Below are 18,326 nucleotides of genomic sequence, written 5' to 3' on the forward strand. Positions count from 1 at the left end.
AAAGTCTCAAAGAGGTTGTTTGTGAAGTTCCTCAGTGCTTATACCAGTTCCAACAAACTTACTGAGTGGGTCTCACTCAGTCCACTATTGAGATCTCTTGTGTGATTAAAGCCAGATGAGTGCGTCAACTGAATCTCCTAGGATTCTGAGTGATCTAGTGACATCTGGTGGTCAAACTGGAATGTAACAACTAACCACCAAAAGCATACTACTGCTTTTATTTTTGAGGTTACAGGGTCAGGGTTGAAAAAGCTACCAAAATTTCGACCACAATAAATGAGCAAAGGTAAAATCGTGTGTGCTGGAGTTTAAAAAAAGGGTATTTTGCTTGTGGCCAGCAAGCATCAGTAAGTGTGTCCTTTGATTCAGAGCAAAACTGGACAGTCGGGAAGAGTTCATTTGAAGATAGCCCAGACGGTAATATAAAGGGTTCCAGATTATACCAGACAGAAGTCTCTATCCCTTAACACTATACCTGATATTATTTACACAACTGTTTTGCCAACAAATTCCCTGATTTCACGAACTGATACTGTAGGCCCAGGCTCTACTGGACGCATTGTCTCAACGTGATCCTGGTAATCTGATTCACTACCAGTGAATCAGATTACCAATTCACTTCCTCTTCTTAATGCAGCACTGCGCAGATCCACTAACCAGCTGAACAAAGCACTGTGCAAATCTCGGAGCTTTGTCGAGTCACTGCCATGAGTCATGATAGCCATATACACACACACACTCACAGGAACGCACACAAACACGCACATACGTACACACCACCTTGATAATCCAATAGTGTAGTGAAGCTCCTTGAATGAGGGGGCGACAGTCTGTCGTTCCGTCCGTGAGGCGCTCATCTGCAAGCCACGTGGGCTGATCACGAGCCCCACCTCCACACACACACACACACACAAACACACACTTTACTTCGATATGATGGTTATTTAAGCAATAAAGCCAGAGGAGGTGTGGTACATGGCCAATATACCACGGCTAAGGGATGTTTTTAGCCACCACGCAACACAGAATGCTTGAATACAGCCCTTAGCCATGGTATATTGACCATATATCACAAAGCCCCAAGGTGCTTTATTGCTATTATAAACTGCTTACCAATGTAATTAGAGTAGTAAAAATTTATGTTTTGTCATACCCATGGTATACGGTCTGATATACCACGGCTGTCAGCCAATCAGCATTCAGGGCTCGAACCACCCAGTTTATAATATATCAATATTTGCGCATAAAGGATTTTCCACTGGCAATTTCAACTACTTTTCAACGTCCATGGACGTCCAGTGTCGCTCGGTGCTCAATGGGCAAGAGGGCTGGTGAAAGTAAATGGAAAGGCATTTATCTGCAGAGAAAACATTGAGCTGAACTTAACAGTATGCCAGTGGAAGGAAGGACAGTAAAGCAGGTGACCCAACTGTGGTTTGTGACTACTATGAATTCTCATTGTATCCAATTCAGTTGCAGTCATTCTGTTACTGATTTTCAGGTAATTCTGTTACCAGACTTGGTAACAGAATGGCACATTTAATTCATTTATTATACAATGGGTGGGTCTAATCCTGAAAGCTGATTGGTTAAAACCGCATTCCAGCCGGTGTCTATTCCACAAGTTAACACAGGCAAATCTATGACGTTAAAATTCCAATTTACTCTGTTCCATCTGACTGTGCAATTCACTGTCTCATCAGCACCGCCAAGCAATTTATAAACTTGATCTCCACTATAAAATGCCTCTAGACATTATTTCTCATTTATTTTCGACTAACATTTCTATCGGTTCGGTTGCTAGAGACGCAACCCAGTCGTTCAGTCTTTTTATTCCATTGCCATACTGGCTGGCAACGTTCTTATCCCTTGCTTGATAGGTAGCTAACTTTGGCTAACTTACAGTCACTGTTACACCCTGATCTGTTTCACCTGTCTTTGTGATTGTCTCCACCCCATTCCAGGTGTTGCCCATCTTCCCCATTATCCCCTGTGTATTTATACCGGTGTTCTCTGTTTGTCTGTTGCCAGTTCATCTTGTTTGTCAAGTCAACCAGCGTTTTTGTATCAGCTCCTGCTCAGCAGATCAGCAACTCAGCAGATCAGAATGGAATCTGGGCCCGTTTGCTCATATAAATCTCTCCATAAAGACTCATAGCTTCTCTCCATTACGGCCCTCTGTAGCTGCACAGCAATATGTCATGTGTGATGAGAAAAAAATCACACTTACTAGACACACTCATTCAGTCATATTCTTCAAAGGGCCCTATCGGTAAAGACAAAAGATCAAGAGCTAAAAAACAAAGTCTCAAAGAGGTTGTTTGTGAAGTTCCTCAGTGCTTATACCAGTTCCAACAAACTTATATTCTCTTTTCGCATCCTCCTGGTTTTGACCCTTGCCTGTCCTGACCCTAAGCCTGACCACTCTGCCTGCCCCTGCCTGCCATCCTGCACCTTTGCCCCTGTTGCTATAATAAACATTGTTACTTCGACACGGTCTGCATCTGGGTCTTATCTTATCCTGATAGTCACGTCAAAAAGTGCAGCCAGAACAACAGCAAAGTAGCTGCATTTGCATTTGTTTAAGCTGTTTACTTATTTATTTATTTGGACACATCGATAACAATAAGCTAATGAGGCGTGATTTAACATGGAATAGAAAATGTGGTCACTCGTCAGGACACTGTTGATCAGAGGAACTAGCCAACAACACAGCTAACACAATCACTTCAAACTGAATCTGGAAAGACTGTAAACTAGCAGCAATTCTTTTTTTTACCTTTTAAAATTGACATTACTTGTATAGATCCATAAAAATGATGCCAAATGATTTATGATTTTGACTGGTTGAGAAACACTGCCTGTCTATCTCCATCCCAACTGAGTTCGAATTTGAATATTGAAACAATGTTGCAAATATCGGAGAGAAAGACAGCAAGGTTTATACAAATCTCCGGTGTTGAAAACAAAATGTTAGTCTTAAAGAAATGTGAGATAATGCCTAGATGCTTTTTATAATGGAGATCAAGTTTGTAAAGGTTTATTAAATGCCTGGCTGGGCTAATGAGACAGTGGATTGCGCTGTCAAATGGATAATTTATTTTTGTATAATTTGTATAAATTGTATAATTTAGAACAAATCATGCTTTTTTCATCAATATCATGCTAATTATTACATGGAAAAGGCTCGCCAGCGACCTCTGGAGGTGGCGTAGGTGTCGTCACAAGTTTATGTTACAATAAAAGGTCTAGCCGAAGGTATTTTCTCAAAACCTCTAGATAATCTCTCGTAGTGATAATAAAGTATAATATTGTTATGGTAATTCCTGCAACATCTGCAAAAAAACAAGAACTGCTTCTGCTTGACCAGAATAAAGCTCTAGTGTGGAGATGGCGTCACAGCCAGCTAGAATATTCACAACACAACACCAGCTGCCTGAACAATTACCCAGCTGTTTGTCAGTCATGTCCCTGATCATTGGTCTGGATAAGAGTGACTACAATGTAAAATGTAGGAACATTTTTAGCCACTGTTGCTTAAATTAGGGCTAGGCCCCTTTTCCCTCCATTTCCGCCTGGATGACATGCCCAAAGAAAACTGCCTGTAGCTCAAGCCCTGTAGCCAGGATATGCAAGTTTGTAGAAATTTTAAAAAATAATGTAGGAGAATATAACACAATAGATATGGTAGGAGAAAATCCAACCAGATTTTTTTGAGAGAGACCATCCTATTAGAAATGCAATAGTAAGGTCATATTGAAAATTAGCTCCCTTCCACAGGGAGCCAGGGGTCGATGTTCAAGGTTTCAGTCAGTTAACTTCAAAACGAATAAGTAATATCAGTTTTAGTACAGGGACACAGTCTTATAAATTTGTGTTTGCGCGCGGCATGAAGACAGTACGTACCTCCTAAAATCGGTTTCCTATTGAACATCTTTCTGTAAGAAATATTATATTTTGATTACATTTTAGGGTGTCTGAGGAGTAAGTAAAAACATATTTTGACTTGTTGAAACAAAGTTTAGGTGTAGATTTTCGGATTCCTTTCTCTGCATGTTGAACGAGTGGATTGCTCAAAACGATGGTGCCAACTAAACTGACTTTTTGGGATATAAAGATTTTATCTAACAAACTACATGTTATGGCCGGGACCCTTTGGATGACAAATCAGAAGAAGATTTTCAAAAAGCAAGTGAATATTTAATCGTTATTTGTGAATGTATGAAACCTGTGCCGGTGGAAAAATATTTTGATGTGGGACGCCGTCCTCAAACAATCACATGGCATGTTTTCGCTGTAATAGCTACTGTAAATCGGACAGTGCAGTTAGATTACCAATAATTTAAGCTTTCAGCTGATATAAGACACTTATATGCACCTAAATGTTTTAATATCCATCATTTTTATGATTAGTTATTTGAATTGCGTGCCCTCCAGTTTCACCGGAAGTTGTCCACCCCACCGGGACACCTATCCCTATTAACAATGAAAGAGGACCTAAAGATTCATCTTTATTGTTCAAACCAACACGTCTGTGGTATAGCCTTCTGTTCATGCAGGGAGAACAGTGATGTAGCAACATTATTATTTTCCCTTTGGAATTTCACTCACCCATAATGCCAGGAGGTCAACCATAAACCCCTTGTATAAATCTACTACTGTACTATAGCTAACTTCTATAACAAACCTCAAACACCATTCCTAACTTACATAGGAGCTACAAGCAACTGACAACTCCTCTCCATCACACACTGTTTCAGGCATTCTTCTCTCATTCATTCCACTCCGTACCGGTTCTCTTGGTGACTTCGTACCATTCTTTGGGAGACAGCAGACATTGACATTCATTTCAGGTGAATCTCAGCTAACACTGACCCAGTCAAGGGTGTATGCCCAAAACCCTAGCATGTTTGCTCTGACCTTAGCATGACTTTAGTGTACTCGGATCTACCCTATTCTCCGTCATAGCATTTACAGCCCTGAGCAGAAATATGAAATATAAAACAATAATACTGAAGAAGCTTATACTTTACATTCAGCAATCATTATGAGTGAGTTGACTGGGTTGATTCTGACTTTCATTACTTGTCTGTCAGAAGTAAGAAGAGCTTGATTTGATTTGGGCTCATTTAGCAGACAACACAAGTCCTGAATCATTTATTTCATAATTTAATTATTTTCATCATCAATATCATATCACCTTCGGCAATCTGGTATTGCATCGTTATTTCCTTATACTTTCTCATAGTACTACAGCCTCATATTTCATATGTCTGATAAAAACATCTAGCAGAAGTAGAGAAACTCATCCAGGCTTCCGTTTGAAACCAAGATAGATTAAAATCAAATCAAATCAAATTGACATGCTTACTTATGAGCCCCTAACTGACAGTGCAGTTTAAGAAAATACGGATAAGAATAAGAGATAAAAGTAACAAGTAATTAAAGAGGAGCAGTAAAAATAACAATATATACAAGGGGGTGCCGGTACAGAGTCAATGTGCGGGGGCACCGGTTAGTATAGGTAGAGTTAATTAAATAGTTAATTAAAGTGACTATGCATAGATGACAACAAAGAGTGGCAGCGGTGGGGGGGCGGCGGCAATGTGAATAGTCTGGGTAGCCATTTTACTAGTGAATAGTCTGGGTAGCCATTTTCAGCAGCCTTATGGCTTGGGGGTAAAAGCTGTTTAGAAGCCTCTTGGACCTAGACTTGGTGCTCCGGTACCGCTTGCCATGTGGTAGCAGAGAGACCAGTCTATGACTAGGGTGGCTGGAGTAATTGACCATTTTCAGGGCCTTCCTCTGACAACGCCTGGTATAGAGGTCCTGGATGGCAGGAAGCTTGACCCCAGTGATGTACTGGGCCATTCACACTACCCTCTGTAGTGCCTTGCGGTCGGAGGCCGAGCAGTTGCCATACCAGACAGTGATGCAACCAGTCAGGCTCTCGATGGTGCAGCTGCAGAACCTTTTGAGGATCTGAGGACCCATGCCAAATCTTTTCAGTCTCCTGAGGGGGAATAGGTTTTGTCTTACCCTCTTCACGACTGTCATGGTGTGCTTGGACCATGTTAGTTTGTTGGTGATGTGGACACCAAGGAACTTGAAGCTCTCAACCTGCTCCACTGCAATCATCTCCTTTGTCTTGATCACGATGGGGGAGAGGTTGTTGTCCTGGTACCACATGGTCAGGTCTCTGACCTCCTCCCTATAGGCTGTATCGTTGTTCTTGGTGATCAGGCCTACCACTGTCATGTCAACGGCAAATTTAAAGATTGTGTTGGAGTCGTACCTGGCCGTGCTGTCATGAGTGAACAGGGAGTACAGGAGGGGGCTAGGCACGCACCCCTGAGGGGCCACTGTGTTGAGGATCAGCGTGGCGGACATGTTGTAACCTAGCCTTACCACCTGGGGGCGGCCCATCAGGAAGTCCAGGATCCAGTTGCAGAGGAAGGTGTTTAGTCCCAGGGTCCTTAGCTAACTGAGCTTTGAGTGCACTATGGTGTTGAACGCTGAGCTGTAGTCAATAAATAGTAAATCAAATCAAATCAAATGTTATTTGTCACATACACATGGTTAGCAGATGTTAATGCGAGTGTAGCGAAATGCTTGTGCTTCTAGTTCCGACAATGCAGTAATAACGAACAAGTAATCTAACTAACAATTCCAAAAAACGACTGTCTTATACACAGTGTAAGGGGATAAAGAATATGTACATAAGGATATATGAATGAGTGATGGTACAGAGCAGCATAGGCAAGATACAGTAGATGATATCGAGTACAGTATATACATATGAGATGAGTATGTAAACCAAGTGGCATAGTTAAAGTGGCTAGTGATACATGTATTACATAAGGATGCAGTCGATGATATAGAGTACAGTATATACATATGCATATGAGATGAATAATGTAGGGTAAGTAACATTATATAAGGTAGCATTGTTTAAAGTGGCTAGTGATCGTCGTCTCGTCGTCGTTGTTGGTAATCAAGCCTACCACTGTTGTGTCGTCCGCAAACTTGATGATTGAGTGCGTGGCCACGCAGTCGTGGGTGAACAGGGAGTACAGGAGAGGGCTCAGAACGCACCCTTGTGGGGCCCCAGTGTTGAGGATCAGCGGGGAGGAGATGTTGTTGCCTACCCTCACCACCTGGGGGCGGCCCGTCAGGAAGTCCAGTACCCAGTTGCACAGGGCGGGGTCGAGACCCAGGGTCTCGAGCTTGATGACGAGCTTGGAGGGTACTATGGTGTTGAATGCCGAGCTGTAGTCGATGAACAGCATTCTCACATAGGTATTCCTCTTGTCCAGATGGGTTAGGGCAGTGTGCAGTGTGGTTGAGATTGCATCGTCTGTGGACCTATTTGGGCGGTAAGCAAATTGGAGTGGGTCTAGGGTGTCAGGTAGGGTGGAGGTGATATGGTCCTTGACTAGTCTCTCAAAGCACTTCATGATGACGGATGTGAGTGCTACGGGGCGGTAGTCGTTTAGCTCAGTTACCTTAGCTTCCTTGGGAACAGGAACAATGGTGGCCCTCTTGAAGCATGTGGGAACAGCAGACTGGTATAGGGATTGATTGAATATGTCCGTAAACACACCGGCCAGCTGGTCTGCACATGTTCTGAGGGCGCGGCTGGTGATGCCGTCTGGGCCTGCAGCCTTGCGAGGGTTAACACGTTTAAATGTCTTACTCACCTCGGCTGCAGTGAAGGAGAGACCGCATGTTTTCGTTGCAGGCCGTGTCAGTGGCACTGTATTGTCCTCAAAGCGGGCAAAAAAGTTATTTAGTCTGCCTGGGAGCAAGACATCCTGGTCCGTGACTGGGCTGGATTTCTTCCTGTAGTCCGTGATTGACTGTAGACCCTGCCACATGCCTCTTGTGTCTGAGCCGTTGAATTGAGATTCTACTTTGTCTCTGTACTGGCGCTTAGCTTGTTTGATAGCCTTGCGGAGGGAATAGCTGCACTGTTTGTATTCAGTCATGTTACCAGACACCTTGCCCTGATTAAATGCAGTGGTTCGCGCTTTCAGTTTCACACGAATGCTGCCATCAATCCACGGTTTCTGGTTAGGGAATGTTTTAATCGTTGCTATGGGAACGACATCTTCAACGCACGTTCTAATGAACTCGCACACCGAATCAACGTATTCGTCAATGTTGTTGTCTGACGCAATACGAAACATCTCCCAGTCCACGTGATGGAAGCAGTCTTGGAGTGTGGAGTCAGTTTGGTCGGACCAGCGTTGGACAGACCTCAGCGTGGGAGACTCTTGTTTTAGTTTCTGTCTGTAGGCAGGGATCAACAAAATGGAGTTGTGGTCAGCTTTTCCAAAAGGGGGGCGGGGCAGGGCCTTATATGCTCCTATGTAGTATTCTCACATAGGAGTTCCTTCTGTCCAGGTGAGAAAGGGCAGTGTGGAGTGTAATAGAGACTGCATCATCTGTGGATCTGTTGGGGTGGAATGCAAATTGGAGTGGGTCTAGGGTTTCTGAGATGATGGTGTTGATGACCAGCCTTTCAAAGCACTTCATGGCTACAGACGTGAGTGCTACATGTGGGTAGTCATTTATGCAGGTTACCTTAGTGTTCTTGGGCACAGGCGCTATGGTGGTCTGCTTAAAACATGTTGATATTACAGACTCGGACAGGGAGAGGTTGTATATTTCAGTGAAGGCACTTGCTAGTTGGTCAGCGCATGCTCGCAGTACACATCCTGGTAATCTGTCTGGCCCTGCGGCCTTTTGAATGTTGACCTGTCTAAAGGTCTTACTCACATCGGCTGTGGAGAGCGTGATCACACAGTCTTCCGGTACAGCTGGTGCTCTCGTGCATGTTTCAGTGTTTTTTGCCTCGAAGCGAGCGTAGAAGTAGTTTAGCTCATCCGGTAGGCTCGTGTCACTGGGCAGCTCCCGGCTGTGCTTCCCTTTGTAGTCTGTAATGGTTTATAGACCCTGTCACATCCAACGAGCGTCAGAGTCGTACCACACCGGCTCTATCTCAGTCCTATATTGACGCTTTGCCTGTTTGATGGTTAGTCGGAGGGCATAGTGAGATTTCTTATAAGCTTCCGGTTTAGAGTCCCGCTCCTTGAAAGCAGCAGCTCTAGCCTTTAACTCAGTGCAGATGCTGCCTGTAATCCATAGTTTCAGGTTGGGGTATGACGGTCACTGTGGGGATGATGTCATCGATGCACTTATTGATGAAGCCAATGACAGATGTGGTGTATTCCTCAATGCCATCAGAAGAATCCCGGAACATGTTCCAGTCTGTGATAGCAAAACAGTCCTGTAGCTTATCATCTGCTTCATCTGACCATTTTTTTATTGATCTAGTCACTGGTGCTTCCTTGTTTAAATTTTGCTTGTAAGCAGGAATCAGGAGGATAACATTTTGGTCAGATTTGCCAAATGGAGGGCGAGCTCTGTATGCATCTCTATGTGTGGAGTTATTTTCCCTCTGGTTGCACATTTAACATGTTGATAGAAATGAGGTAAAACAGATTTAAGTCCTCGGCTACTAGGAGAGCCACCTCTGGTTGAGCGTTTTCTTGCTTGCTTATGGCGGAATACAGCTCATTCAATGCTATATTGGGGCCAGCCTCTGACTGTGATGGTATGTAAAACAGCTACAAAGAATATAGATGAAAACTCTCTCGGTAGGTAATGTGGTCTGCAGCTTACCATGGGAAACTCTACCTCAGGCGAGCAATGGCTCGAGACTTCCTTAGATATCGTGCACCCGCTGTTGTTTACAAAAATACATTGACCGCTGCCCCTTGTCTTACCAGACGCCGCTGTTCTATCCTGCCGGTACATCGTATAACCAGCCAGCTGTATGTTGATACTGTCGTCGTTCACCCACAACTCCGTGAAGCATAAGATGTTAGTTTTTAATGTCCGGTTGGTAGTTTAATCTTCCCAATAACTCGTCGATTTTATTGTCCAAAGATTGCATGTTTGTGAGCAGAATTGAGGGGAGTTGGGTTTTATTCAATCGCCTCCTACTCCTCAGAAGGCAGCCTGCCCTCCGCCCTCTTTTTCTCCGCCTCCTCTTCATGCAAATCGCTGGGGTCGGGGCCTGTACCCGGGGGAGCCGTACATCTTCCGCCTCGGGCTCGTCAAGAGTTGTGAAAGAAGAAAAAGGATTCTGCTAGTCCGTGGTGAGTAATCGCAGTCCTGATGTCTAGAATTTATTTTCGGTCATAAGAGATGGTAACGGCAACATGATGTACAAAAATAAATAAAAAAAGTTACAAAAAACACAGATAAACAAACAAAAAAAACACAATCGGTTGGGGGCACGTAAAACGTCTGCCTTCTGCTCCGGCGTCATTTTCTATTCAATAATTTATTAGTGTATACTCATTAGTATAAGGGGATGTCCATGTAAAAGGCCCCATGAGGACTATCATTTTGTGTCAAATTAAAGCTGAGTCTTATGTTTTTGAAAAATTAAGGTATTTTTTCAACCATTTTCCATTCAAAAAATGTGGAATAAGCAAAGCCTTTGATTTCTGGTCAAACAGATAGAAAAGGGGTCTTAGAAACATCTAGCAGAAATGGTCTTAAAAGGTTTTATAAATACATCAAAACACAATAAAGTAAAGACCCCTACCAACTAATATCAACATTTTATATTTTGTTTTGCATAAATGATTTGCCTTCTGTAAGAAATATTGCCTAGTGTCTTGTCATTCTGTTACCAAAAACCCACGTACAGTATCTTTAAGAGATTTTCTTATTTCTCTTCCTCATGAGGGGGGAGGATAATGAAAGTTCACGGAATCATTTTGGACCTGTTTCCTCCAGCATCTTCACAAGGTCCTTTGCTGTTGTTCTGGGATTGATTTGCACTTTTCACACCAAAGTACGTTAATCTTTAGGAGACAGAATGTGTCTCCTTCCTGAGCGGTATGACGGCTATGTGGTCCCATTGTGTTTATACTTGCGTACTATTGTTTGAACAGATGAACGTGGTATGTTCAGGCCTTTGGAAATTGCTCCCAAGGATGAACCAGACTTGTGGAGGTCTACCATTTTTTTCTGAGGTCTTGGCTGATTTCTTTTGATTTTCCCATGATGTCAAGCAAAGAGGCACTGAGTTTGAAGGTAAGCCTTGAAATACATCCACAGGTACACCTCCAATTGACTCATATTATGTCAATTAGCCTATCATAAGCTTCTAAAGCCATGACATAATTTTATGGAATTTTCCAAGCTGTTTAAAGGCACAGTCAATTTAGTGTATGTAAACTTCTGACTAGAGGTCGACCGATTATGATTTTTCAACGCCGATGCCGATTATTGGAGGTCCAAAAAAGCCGGTGCCGATTAATCGGCCGATTTTTAAAGATGCACAAAAGTGCTGTTTGAAAGAATGTTTACGCGCCTGCTGCTGCCTACCACTGCTCAGTCAGATACTTAGATACAGTCAGATTATATGCAAATGCAGGACACGCTAGATAATATCATCAACCATGTGTAGTTAACTAGTGATTATGATTGATTGTTTTTTATAAGATACATTTAATGCTAGCTAGCAACTTACCTTGGCTTACTGCATTCGCGTAACAGGCAGTCTCCTTGTGGAGTGCAACGAGAGAGAGGCAGATCATTATTGTGTTGGACTAGTTAACTGTAAGGTTGCAGGTTGGATCCCCTGAGCTGACAATGTGAAAATCTGTCGTTCTGCCCCTGAACTAGGCAGTTAACCCACCGTTCCTAGGCCGACATTGAAAATAAGAATATGTTCTTAATTAACTGACTTGCCTAGTTAAATAAAGGTATATATAAAAAAAAAATTGTCGCCCAAAAATACCGATTTCAGATTGTTATGAAATCGGCCCTAAGTAATCGTCCATTCCGATTAATCGGTCGACCTCTTCTTCTGACCCACTGGAATTGTGATACAGTGAAATATAAGTGAAATAATCTGTCTGTAAACAATTGTTGGAAAAATGACTTGTGTCATGCACAAATAAGTTGTCCTAACCGACTTGCCAAAACTATAGTTTGTTGACAAGAAATTTGTGGAGTGGTTGAAAAACTAGCTAAGTGTATGTAAACTTCCGACTTCAACTGTATGTGTTGCTTTTGCATATACTGTATTTGTTCATTGGTTTTGCAATATGCTGCCATTGATTGAAAGAGTAAGAACAGGATGTCCAACCCAAAATATAAACTTGTTTTACTCCATTGTTTGTAAACAATATAATTGTAAAGAAAAAAAAAATGCTGGTTGCACAAATAATGATTACTAAATGTTACATGAAAGATTAATATAAGAACCTAATGGAAAACCTTTTGTTAATATGTATTGGCTAAACTTCACTTAATGGTGAGGTATGGAATAATAAAAATGTATATTTTGTCCTGCTGGACATTCAAAATGTGAAATATGAGTAGGTATGATGATTTGAGTCATGCTTCTTCAGTAGTGGAATAGAAAGACAAATAGCACTTGAATTATTGAAAATAAATACTGTGTGTAAATACCAGAGTGATGTATGAATGTTAATTTAAAAAAAATCATAAACCAATTTGTTATACTGCATCCATGTGTATAGGCTGCAAGTACATTGAAATTAAGTTGATTTGAATACCCATTTTAAACTTTCTCATTCCACTAACACTGAACATAGATTGGATATGGGGCATAGTTGTGTTTTCAACATTTTCCTAGGTGGGTTTCCTGTGTTTGGTCCAGACTTTGTTCTTACCTGCAGGGAAAGCACCATTGTAGGTATGGAATGGGACCGAGACCACCCTTTTTGAGCGATCCATGTGTTTTTTTTTTATTGCGCTCCCGAGTGCGGATAGTGTTCACACCAGTCCAAACGAACTGACCTAGGGGGGAAAATGCGCCAGTGTTTGGAAAACCCATTCCAAACCAATTTGGTGTGAAATACCCCTCGTTTTCTGGTTAGGTTATTCCACTGCAGTTGACACAGAGGCATAGTCCCTACTGTAATTGGAAGTTCTATTCTTATACACAAATGCGATCATTTGGACATGTCTGAGAAGGGCACGTGGGAGATAGAATGTGAAATAGAATGAACTGAAAATGCTTTGTCAGACAGAAAAGGAGACTGACTAGGCCACTCCAAAGAGGATGTATGTGTCAGCTGACTGCACTTACCCTATTTCGAGGGTATGAGCAAGGAGCACTTCAGAGGGCAAGCAAACGTTGGATTTGAAGTGACTAGTTTACAAGTAGGCGACTCCTTACATGATTTTGTAGTGTATTCCTGGATAACAACGAGCCTACCTTTGACCTACTGCCTGACGTGCTGCTAATCGTTTAAACTGATCACAGCGCGATGGCTGTGCAACCAAATCCAGAAAACAACCGGTTTGTCACATGACTGTGCTCATCATGAGTTTGTTTCCGCGTCTGAATGAAAGAGAGAGACTCATATCTGAACTGTTGCGTTCCGCAAAAAGCGCCGCGGTGCCAAGGTGATATTCCGGGCAAGGGGACCCGCACATTACCATCGCTCGGACACGCTGCGGCAAGAACATGCTCACACGGATGAAATCAGCTGTGGCAAATTTTATGGGAGGTATGATGACTGGCAGTTCAAACGTTGACCATTTCGGTGGCTCCGATTTACCGCTGAAATATCCGTACACAAGACCGGAGTTTCTGGGACTGTCACCGGATGAAATCGAGTGCTCGGCGGATCATATTTCTCGGCCGATCCTCATTCTGAAAGAGACGAAGAGGCTGCCATGGGCCACTGGTTATGCAGAGTAAGTATGCGTCCATCTTTAAGTCGTAGCAAGCTATAGTGTCAGCAGCGTTTAAAGCGGTAGGTTTAGCACGCTCCCTGGACCAGAGTCAGAAGCATAAACAATAATTATTGTGCGCCATTTATTTCCATGTGAATAGGCTATTCTAGGGATGGGCAACTCTCGTCCTCGGGGGCCCTGATTGTTGTCACACTTTTGCCTCAACCCCAGTTAAAACACCTGATTCCAATTATCAACTAATCATCAGTTTAGAACGTAATTACTTTTAATCAGCTGTTTTCTAGGGATGGGGGAAAAGGTGACAGCTCCCCGGCCCCCGAGGACTGAAGTTGCCCATCCCTGGGCTATACGGTCTGTCAGCATAGCCTCTAATTAAATTAAATTAAATTCAACTCAAGGGGGTTTATTGGAATGGGAAACATATGTTAACATTGCCAAAGCAAGTGAAGTAGATAATATACAAAAGTGAAATAAACAATAAAAATGAACAGTAAATATATATCTCACTAGTGGGTGCAAACGTTGCCCCTTGATGTATGAAATGCAAACAGAGATGAACACGGTTTCTATTTAGGCTACTAAATGACATTTGCATGGACATGTTGTTGTGACACAACAACAACAACAACAACAGAAAGATGCTTTAGTATCCTATAGCATTTACCCATACCATACTTGCTGTCTGCTACACCACCTAGCCCTACAATATACTGTTGCATGCCATTGTGCATCATGGCTAAAATATTATGACAGATATAGTGCAACTAGTTGTAGTTTCAGTACCATGAGTTAGGCCTACATGTGAGCTATAATGGCATTCAGTAGTTGCTTTGCGATGCTATACATTGTTGTGTCTGTCAGGGGATGATGGATTATCACTTCCCTTTACAGTTTCATTATTTATGCATGCCCCATTTCGAGTGCACAGGCAGATTCATGGTTTTGTGGATAGTTAGAGGACATGGGTTTATAAAAACTTTTCTTTGCACACATTGTTAAACCACACTGTAAAAGCAACAGTTACTGCTGCAGGTTGCCTTATGAAAAAGCTAACTTGTTCAGTGCTTCAATGAAGAGAGTAGTCTGTGCTGCTATATACATTTTTTTTTTAAATGAAACAAATCCTGAATGTTTTTTTGCTATTTCAGATGCCAATGAAATGCTAATTGTGTGGAGGAGAAGGCATGGAGAATAACTTGAAACGCACATTATAACCATGTCATTCTTCTGAAGCAGTTCTATTTTTACATTGATTGGTGAAGGACACAGCATTTTCAGACCCACCTAAATGAGACATTATGTGTTCACAGAGAGACACAGGTGTGGATTGTACCAAGATGGGAAGTGGAAAAATGACTGAAGTCTGTTCTGTTCCCTGTCAGCCATTAAATACTTGTTTATTTTCCTCAAGCTTAATCTGTCCATCGATCCTCCTGAGTTTTCAGTTTCTTAGTCATTTCTCAGCTCTGGTAGAATGACATATCACATTGTGATAATAGGATACATTTAGCAATTTGCAATACAAGTATACAGTGTGCAGGAAGAAGCGCTCTCGCTCTGCGTCTGTTACAACTTTAACTCCTGTGTCCTGACGATGAACCCAATTTAGATGTGCAAATGTTTCTCCATCTCCAGTTGGATACTGGCACAAATTCACCTCAATGAGCATAACATTTTCTCCCAGTGCAGCAAAGTACAAGATACTGCCTAACATTTGACATTTGAGTAATTTAGCAGACACACTTAACCTTAATTGCTATGAAGAAGTGCCTTGCTCGAGGGCACACCGACAAATTTGTCACCTAATCGGCTCGGGGATTCGAACCAGTGACCTTTCGGATCTGCCGCACAGTGGTGATGTTGAAGGTGGTCATGGTTTGAACTTCAAAGTAAAAAAAGGTTTTATATTGGGGCTGCTGTGTTCCTCCTAAACAAACACTAAAACACCTTCCAGTCTGCATCCCTCGACTGTTGAATGTTAACGGTGATATATCTGTGCATTCCCTCAGGCTTCCATCACAAGAATGAAAAAAGGACTAGCAGCCTATATTTGGACAACCATTCAGCACCTACTCAGCATGCATGCAGCACAGCACTAGACTCTGAAAATAAAAGCAATCTAGTCCGTGTGAGGCTATGGCTGACATGCTTCTCCCAGCTGTCTGTGTAGGGATGGCACTGCTGTGGATTTGTCAACAGCTGGTTGACCAGCAGGCTCTGTTGTTGGGGTGAGATCTGTCCCCTCCCTCCCCTCTCAGCCAGCAGCCAGGCCCATATTAAGATGATGTGATCTCCACTGAGAACCGTGTCCCGTGCCAAGGAATCGCCCTCTTAACTGTGATATAACATAGTCAGAGGCTGCGTTATAAGAGCTGGACTCGAGCTGTTGTATTTCACAGATTGGCGGTGGGTGGCGGAAGAATAGACGTGGCACTACAACAATCCTTCCCTGACCTGGCCGCTTTGCACACTTTCTACCGGTCTGCTGTCCGGCCCTGTGAGCGCCAACATTTCAGAAGGGCAGAGAGTCCTGCTCTCTCTATGTCCCCACCTCTCTTTCTCTTACTCATGCTCCCCTCCGTAGGCCTACGAGACTACATGAAGTCTACCCGCCCCCTTTTTATATGACTGTCTATCCTGTCGCCATGGCTCTCTCTGCCCCTCCCCCTTCCTGGCCTGCAGCTACATAGTACTCATGAACTGAGTGGAAGAGGATCAATACATCAGTCAATGTGTGTCTGTGTAGAATGAACACTGCTAATGTGATGACTGGAGGGTGGCAGACAGGCATATCTTAGTGAATGTCACAGAGAAGTACACACTTGGACAGTGGGCAATCACATGATGTAGTAGCACGTGTTTTGTCTTTTTATCTTGTAAGGGTGCCAGTAACAGGGTAACTTAGATGGCCACAAGGAAATGAGTGGTTTCAGTTCATATTGTCGACCACACACAGGAACTGGATCAGTGTCATATGTTCTCTTCTCCTAATATGATGATTTGAATATGATCACTGACAACATAATCCTGAGAACGTAATCAGAATGTAAGAGATGGAACTTGACAACAGAAACAATGGAAAGGCCATGGAAACGCGTGTGGGAAAGATCCCGAATCGCCTCATTGCCCCCAGCAAAATGTGCTTACGTTTAGGCTTTTGTTTGTGTATTACACACTATGTTGAGGCGAATACCGGGAGTGTAATGCTTTTATGGATGTCAATCCCAGTTCATGTCATCATCACCAATCAACTGCATTACAGTTAAATGACTTCTACCACCACCATTTTCTCTATGCTACCAGCTTATATGAACTGGAGTTAGCAATTAGCAGTTGTTTCTTCTAAACCTGAAAAGGGACCACTTCTAAATCAGAGATGCGAAACTTCAGTCCTCAGGGGCCTGATTGCTGTCACACTTTTGCCTTAGCTAACACACCTGACTCGAATAATCAACCAATCAAGTTCTTCAGTTTAGAAAGCAATTAGTTTAATCAGCTGTGTTTGCTAGAGATGTTGAAAAATTGACACCCCCGGCCCCCGAGGACTGGAGTGTTCTAAATCCGTGTTCTAAATCTTATACATTGAAAAACAACCAAATTGATCAAAATCTGACTTTATTAATTAGATTGTGGACCTGTTACAATACATCAATCATGATGGATTTGACAAATATCCACTTTGTTAGATCAGATTTGTTGAATGTGCACCAATCCAGCATATGCTTGAGCGGTATACCGTGTATACTATAAATGGCCACGGGATGGTTTTTCAATACTAACTATTTCTTTGAAGTTTTTCAATAAATGTTCATATTTGTAGAGAGCAGGTGAGTATTGATGTTTTTATATTGAAAGTAAACATTTTTATGACATTTTTATTTATATAGAGTGATCAGAGGTGTGGCAACCACAGTTTTTTACATCACAGAAAATATATTAGTGCAACACATTCGGCAGAAAATAGCTTCATTTTCATCAGATGACAGCTGAAGTGCAACGCTATTTAGCTGGCAGCCACAAGTAAATGAGCTTACAATGAACAGCAAGGTATTTGTTGCAAAAACGATGCATGGCAATCATTAGGAACACTTAACTATTGAGTTGCATCGTCAGAAAAGCCTAAATTCGTCAGGGCATGGACTCTACAAGATGTCAAGCATTTCACAGGTATGCCGGCCCATGTTGACTCCAATGCTTCCCACAGTTCTGTCAAGTTGGCTGTATGTTCATTGGGTGGTGGCACATTCTTGATACACACAGGAAACTGTTGTGTGAAAACCCCAGAAAGGTTGCAGTTCTTGGCACAAACTGCCTGGTACCTACTACCATACACTGTTCAAAGGAAATTAAATATTTTGTCTTGCCCATTCACCCTCTGAATGGCACACATACACAATCCATGTTTCAATTGTCTCGAGGCTTAAAAATCCTTCTTTTCCTTCGTCTCCTCCCCTTCATCTACACTGATTTGAAGTAGATTTTAACAAGTGACATCAATAATGGATCATAACTTTTTCCTGAATTCACCTGGTCAGTCTGTCATGGAAAGAGAAGGTGTTTATCTTTAA

General features: G+C 42.4%; 1 protein-coding gene across 1 annotated transcript in view; it reads left to right on the top strand.

Moving 5' to 3' along the window:
* The first annotated feature begins 13,051 nt into the window (after window positions 1–13,051).
* LOC112218181 (protein phosphatase 1H) overlaps window positions 13,052–18,326 on the top strand; it is a 54,706-nt gene continuing 49,431 nt past the window's right edge. The window contains exon 1 of the mRNA XM_024378770.2: window positions 13,052–13,758. Coding sequence (XP_024234538.1) covers window positions 13,526–13,758 — 233 coding nt within the window. The 5' untranslated portion in view covers window positions 13,052–13,525. The remainder of the gene's footprint in view (window positions 13,759–18,326) is intronic.

This window comes from Oncorhynchus tshawytscha, linkage group LG19 (genome assembly GCF_018296145.1).
Source record: "Oncorhynchus tshawytscha isolate Ot180627B linkage group LG19, Otsh_v2.0, whole genome shotgun sequence".
Lineage (NCBI taxonomy): Eukaryota > Metazoa > Chordata > Actinopteri > Salmoniformes > Salmonidae > Oncorhynchus > Oncorhynchus tshawytscha.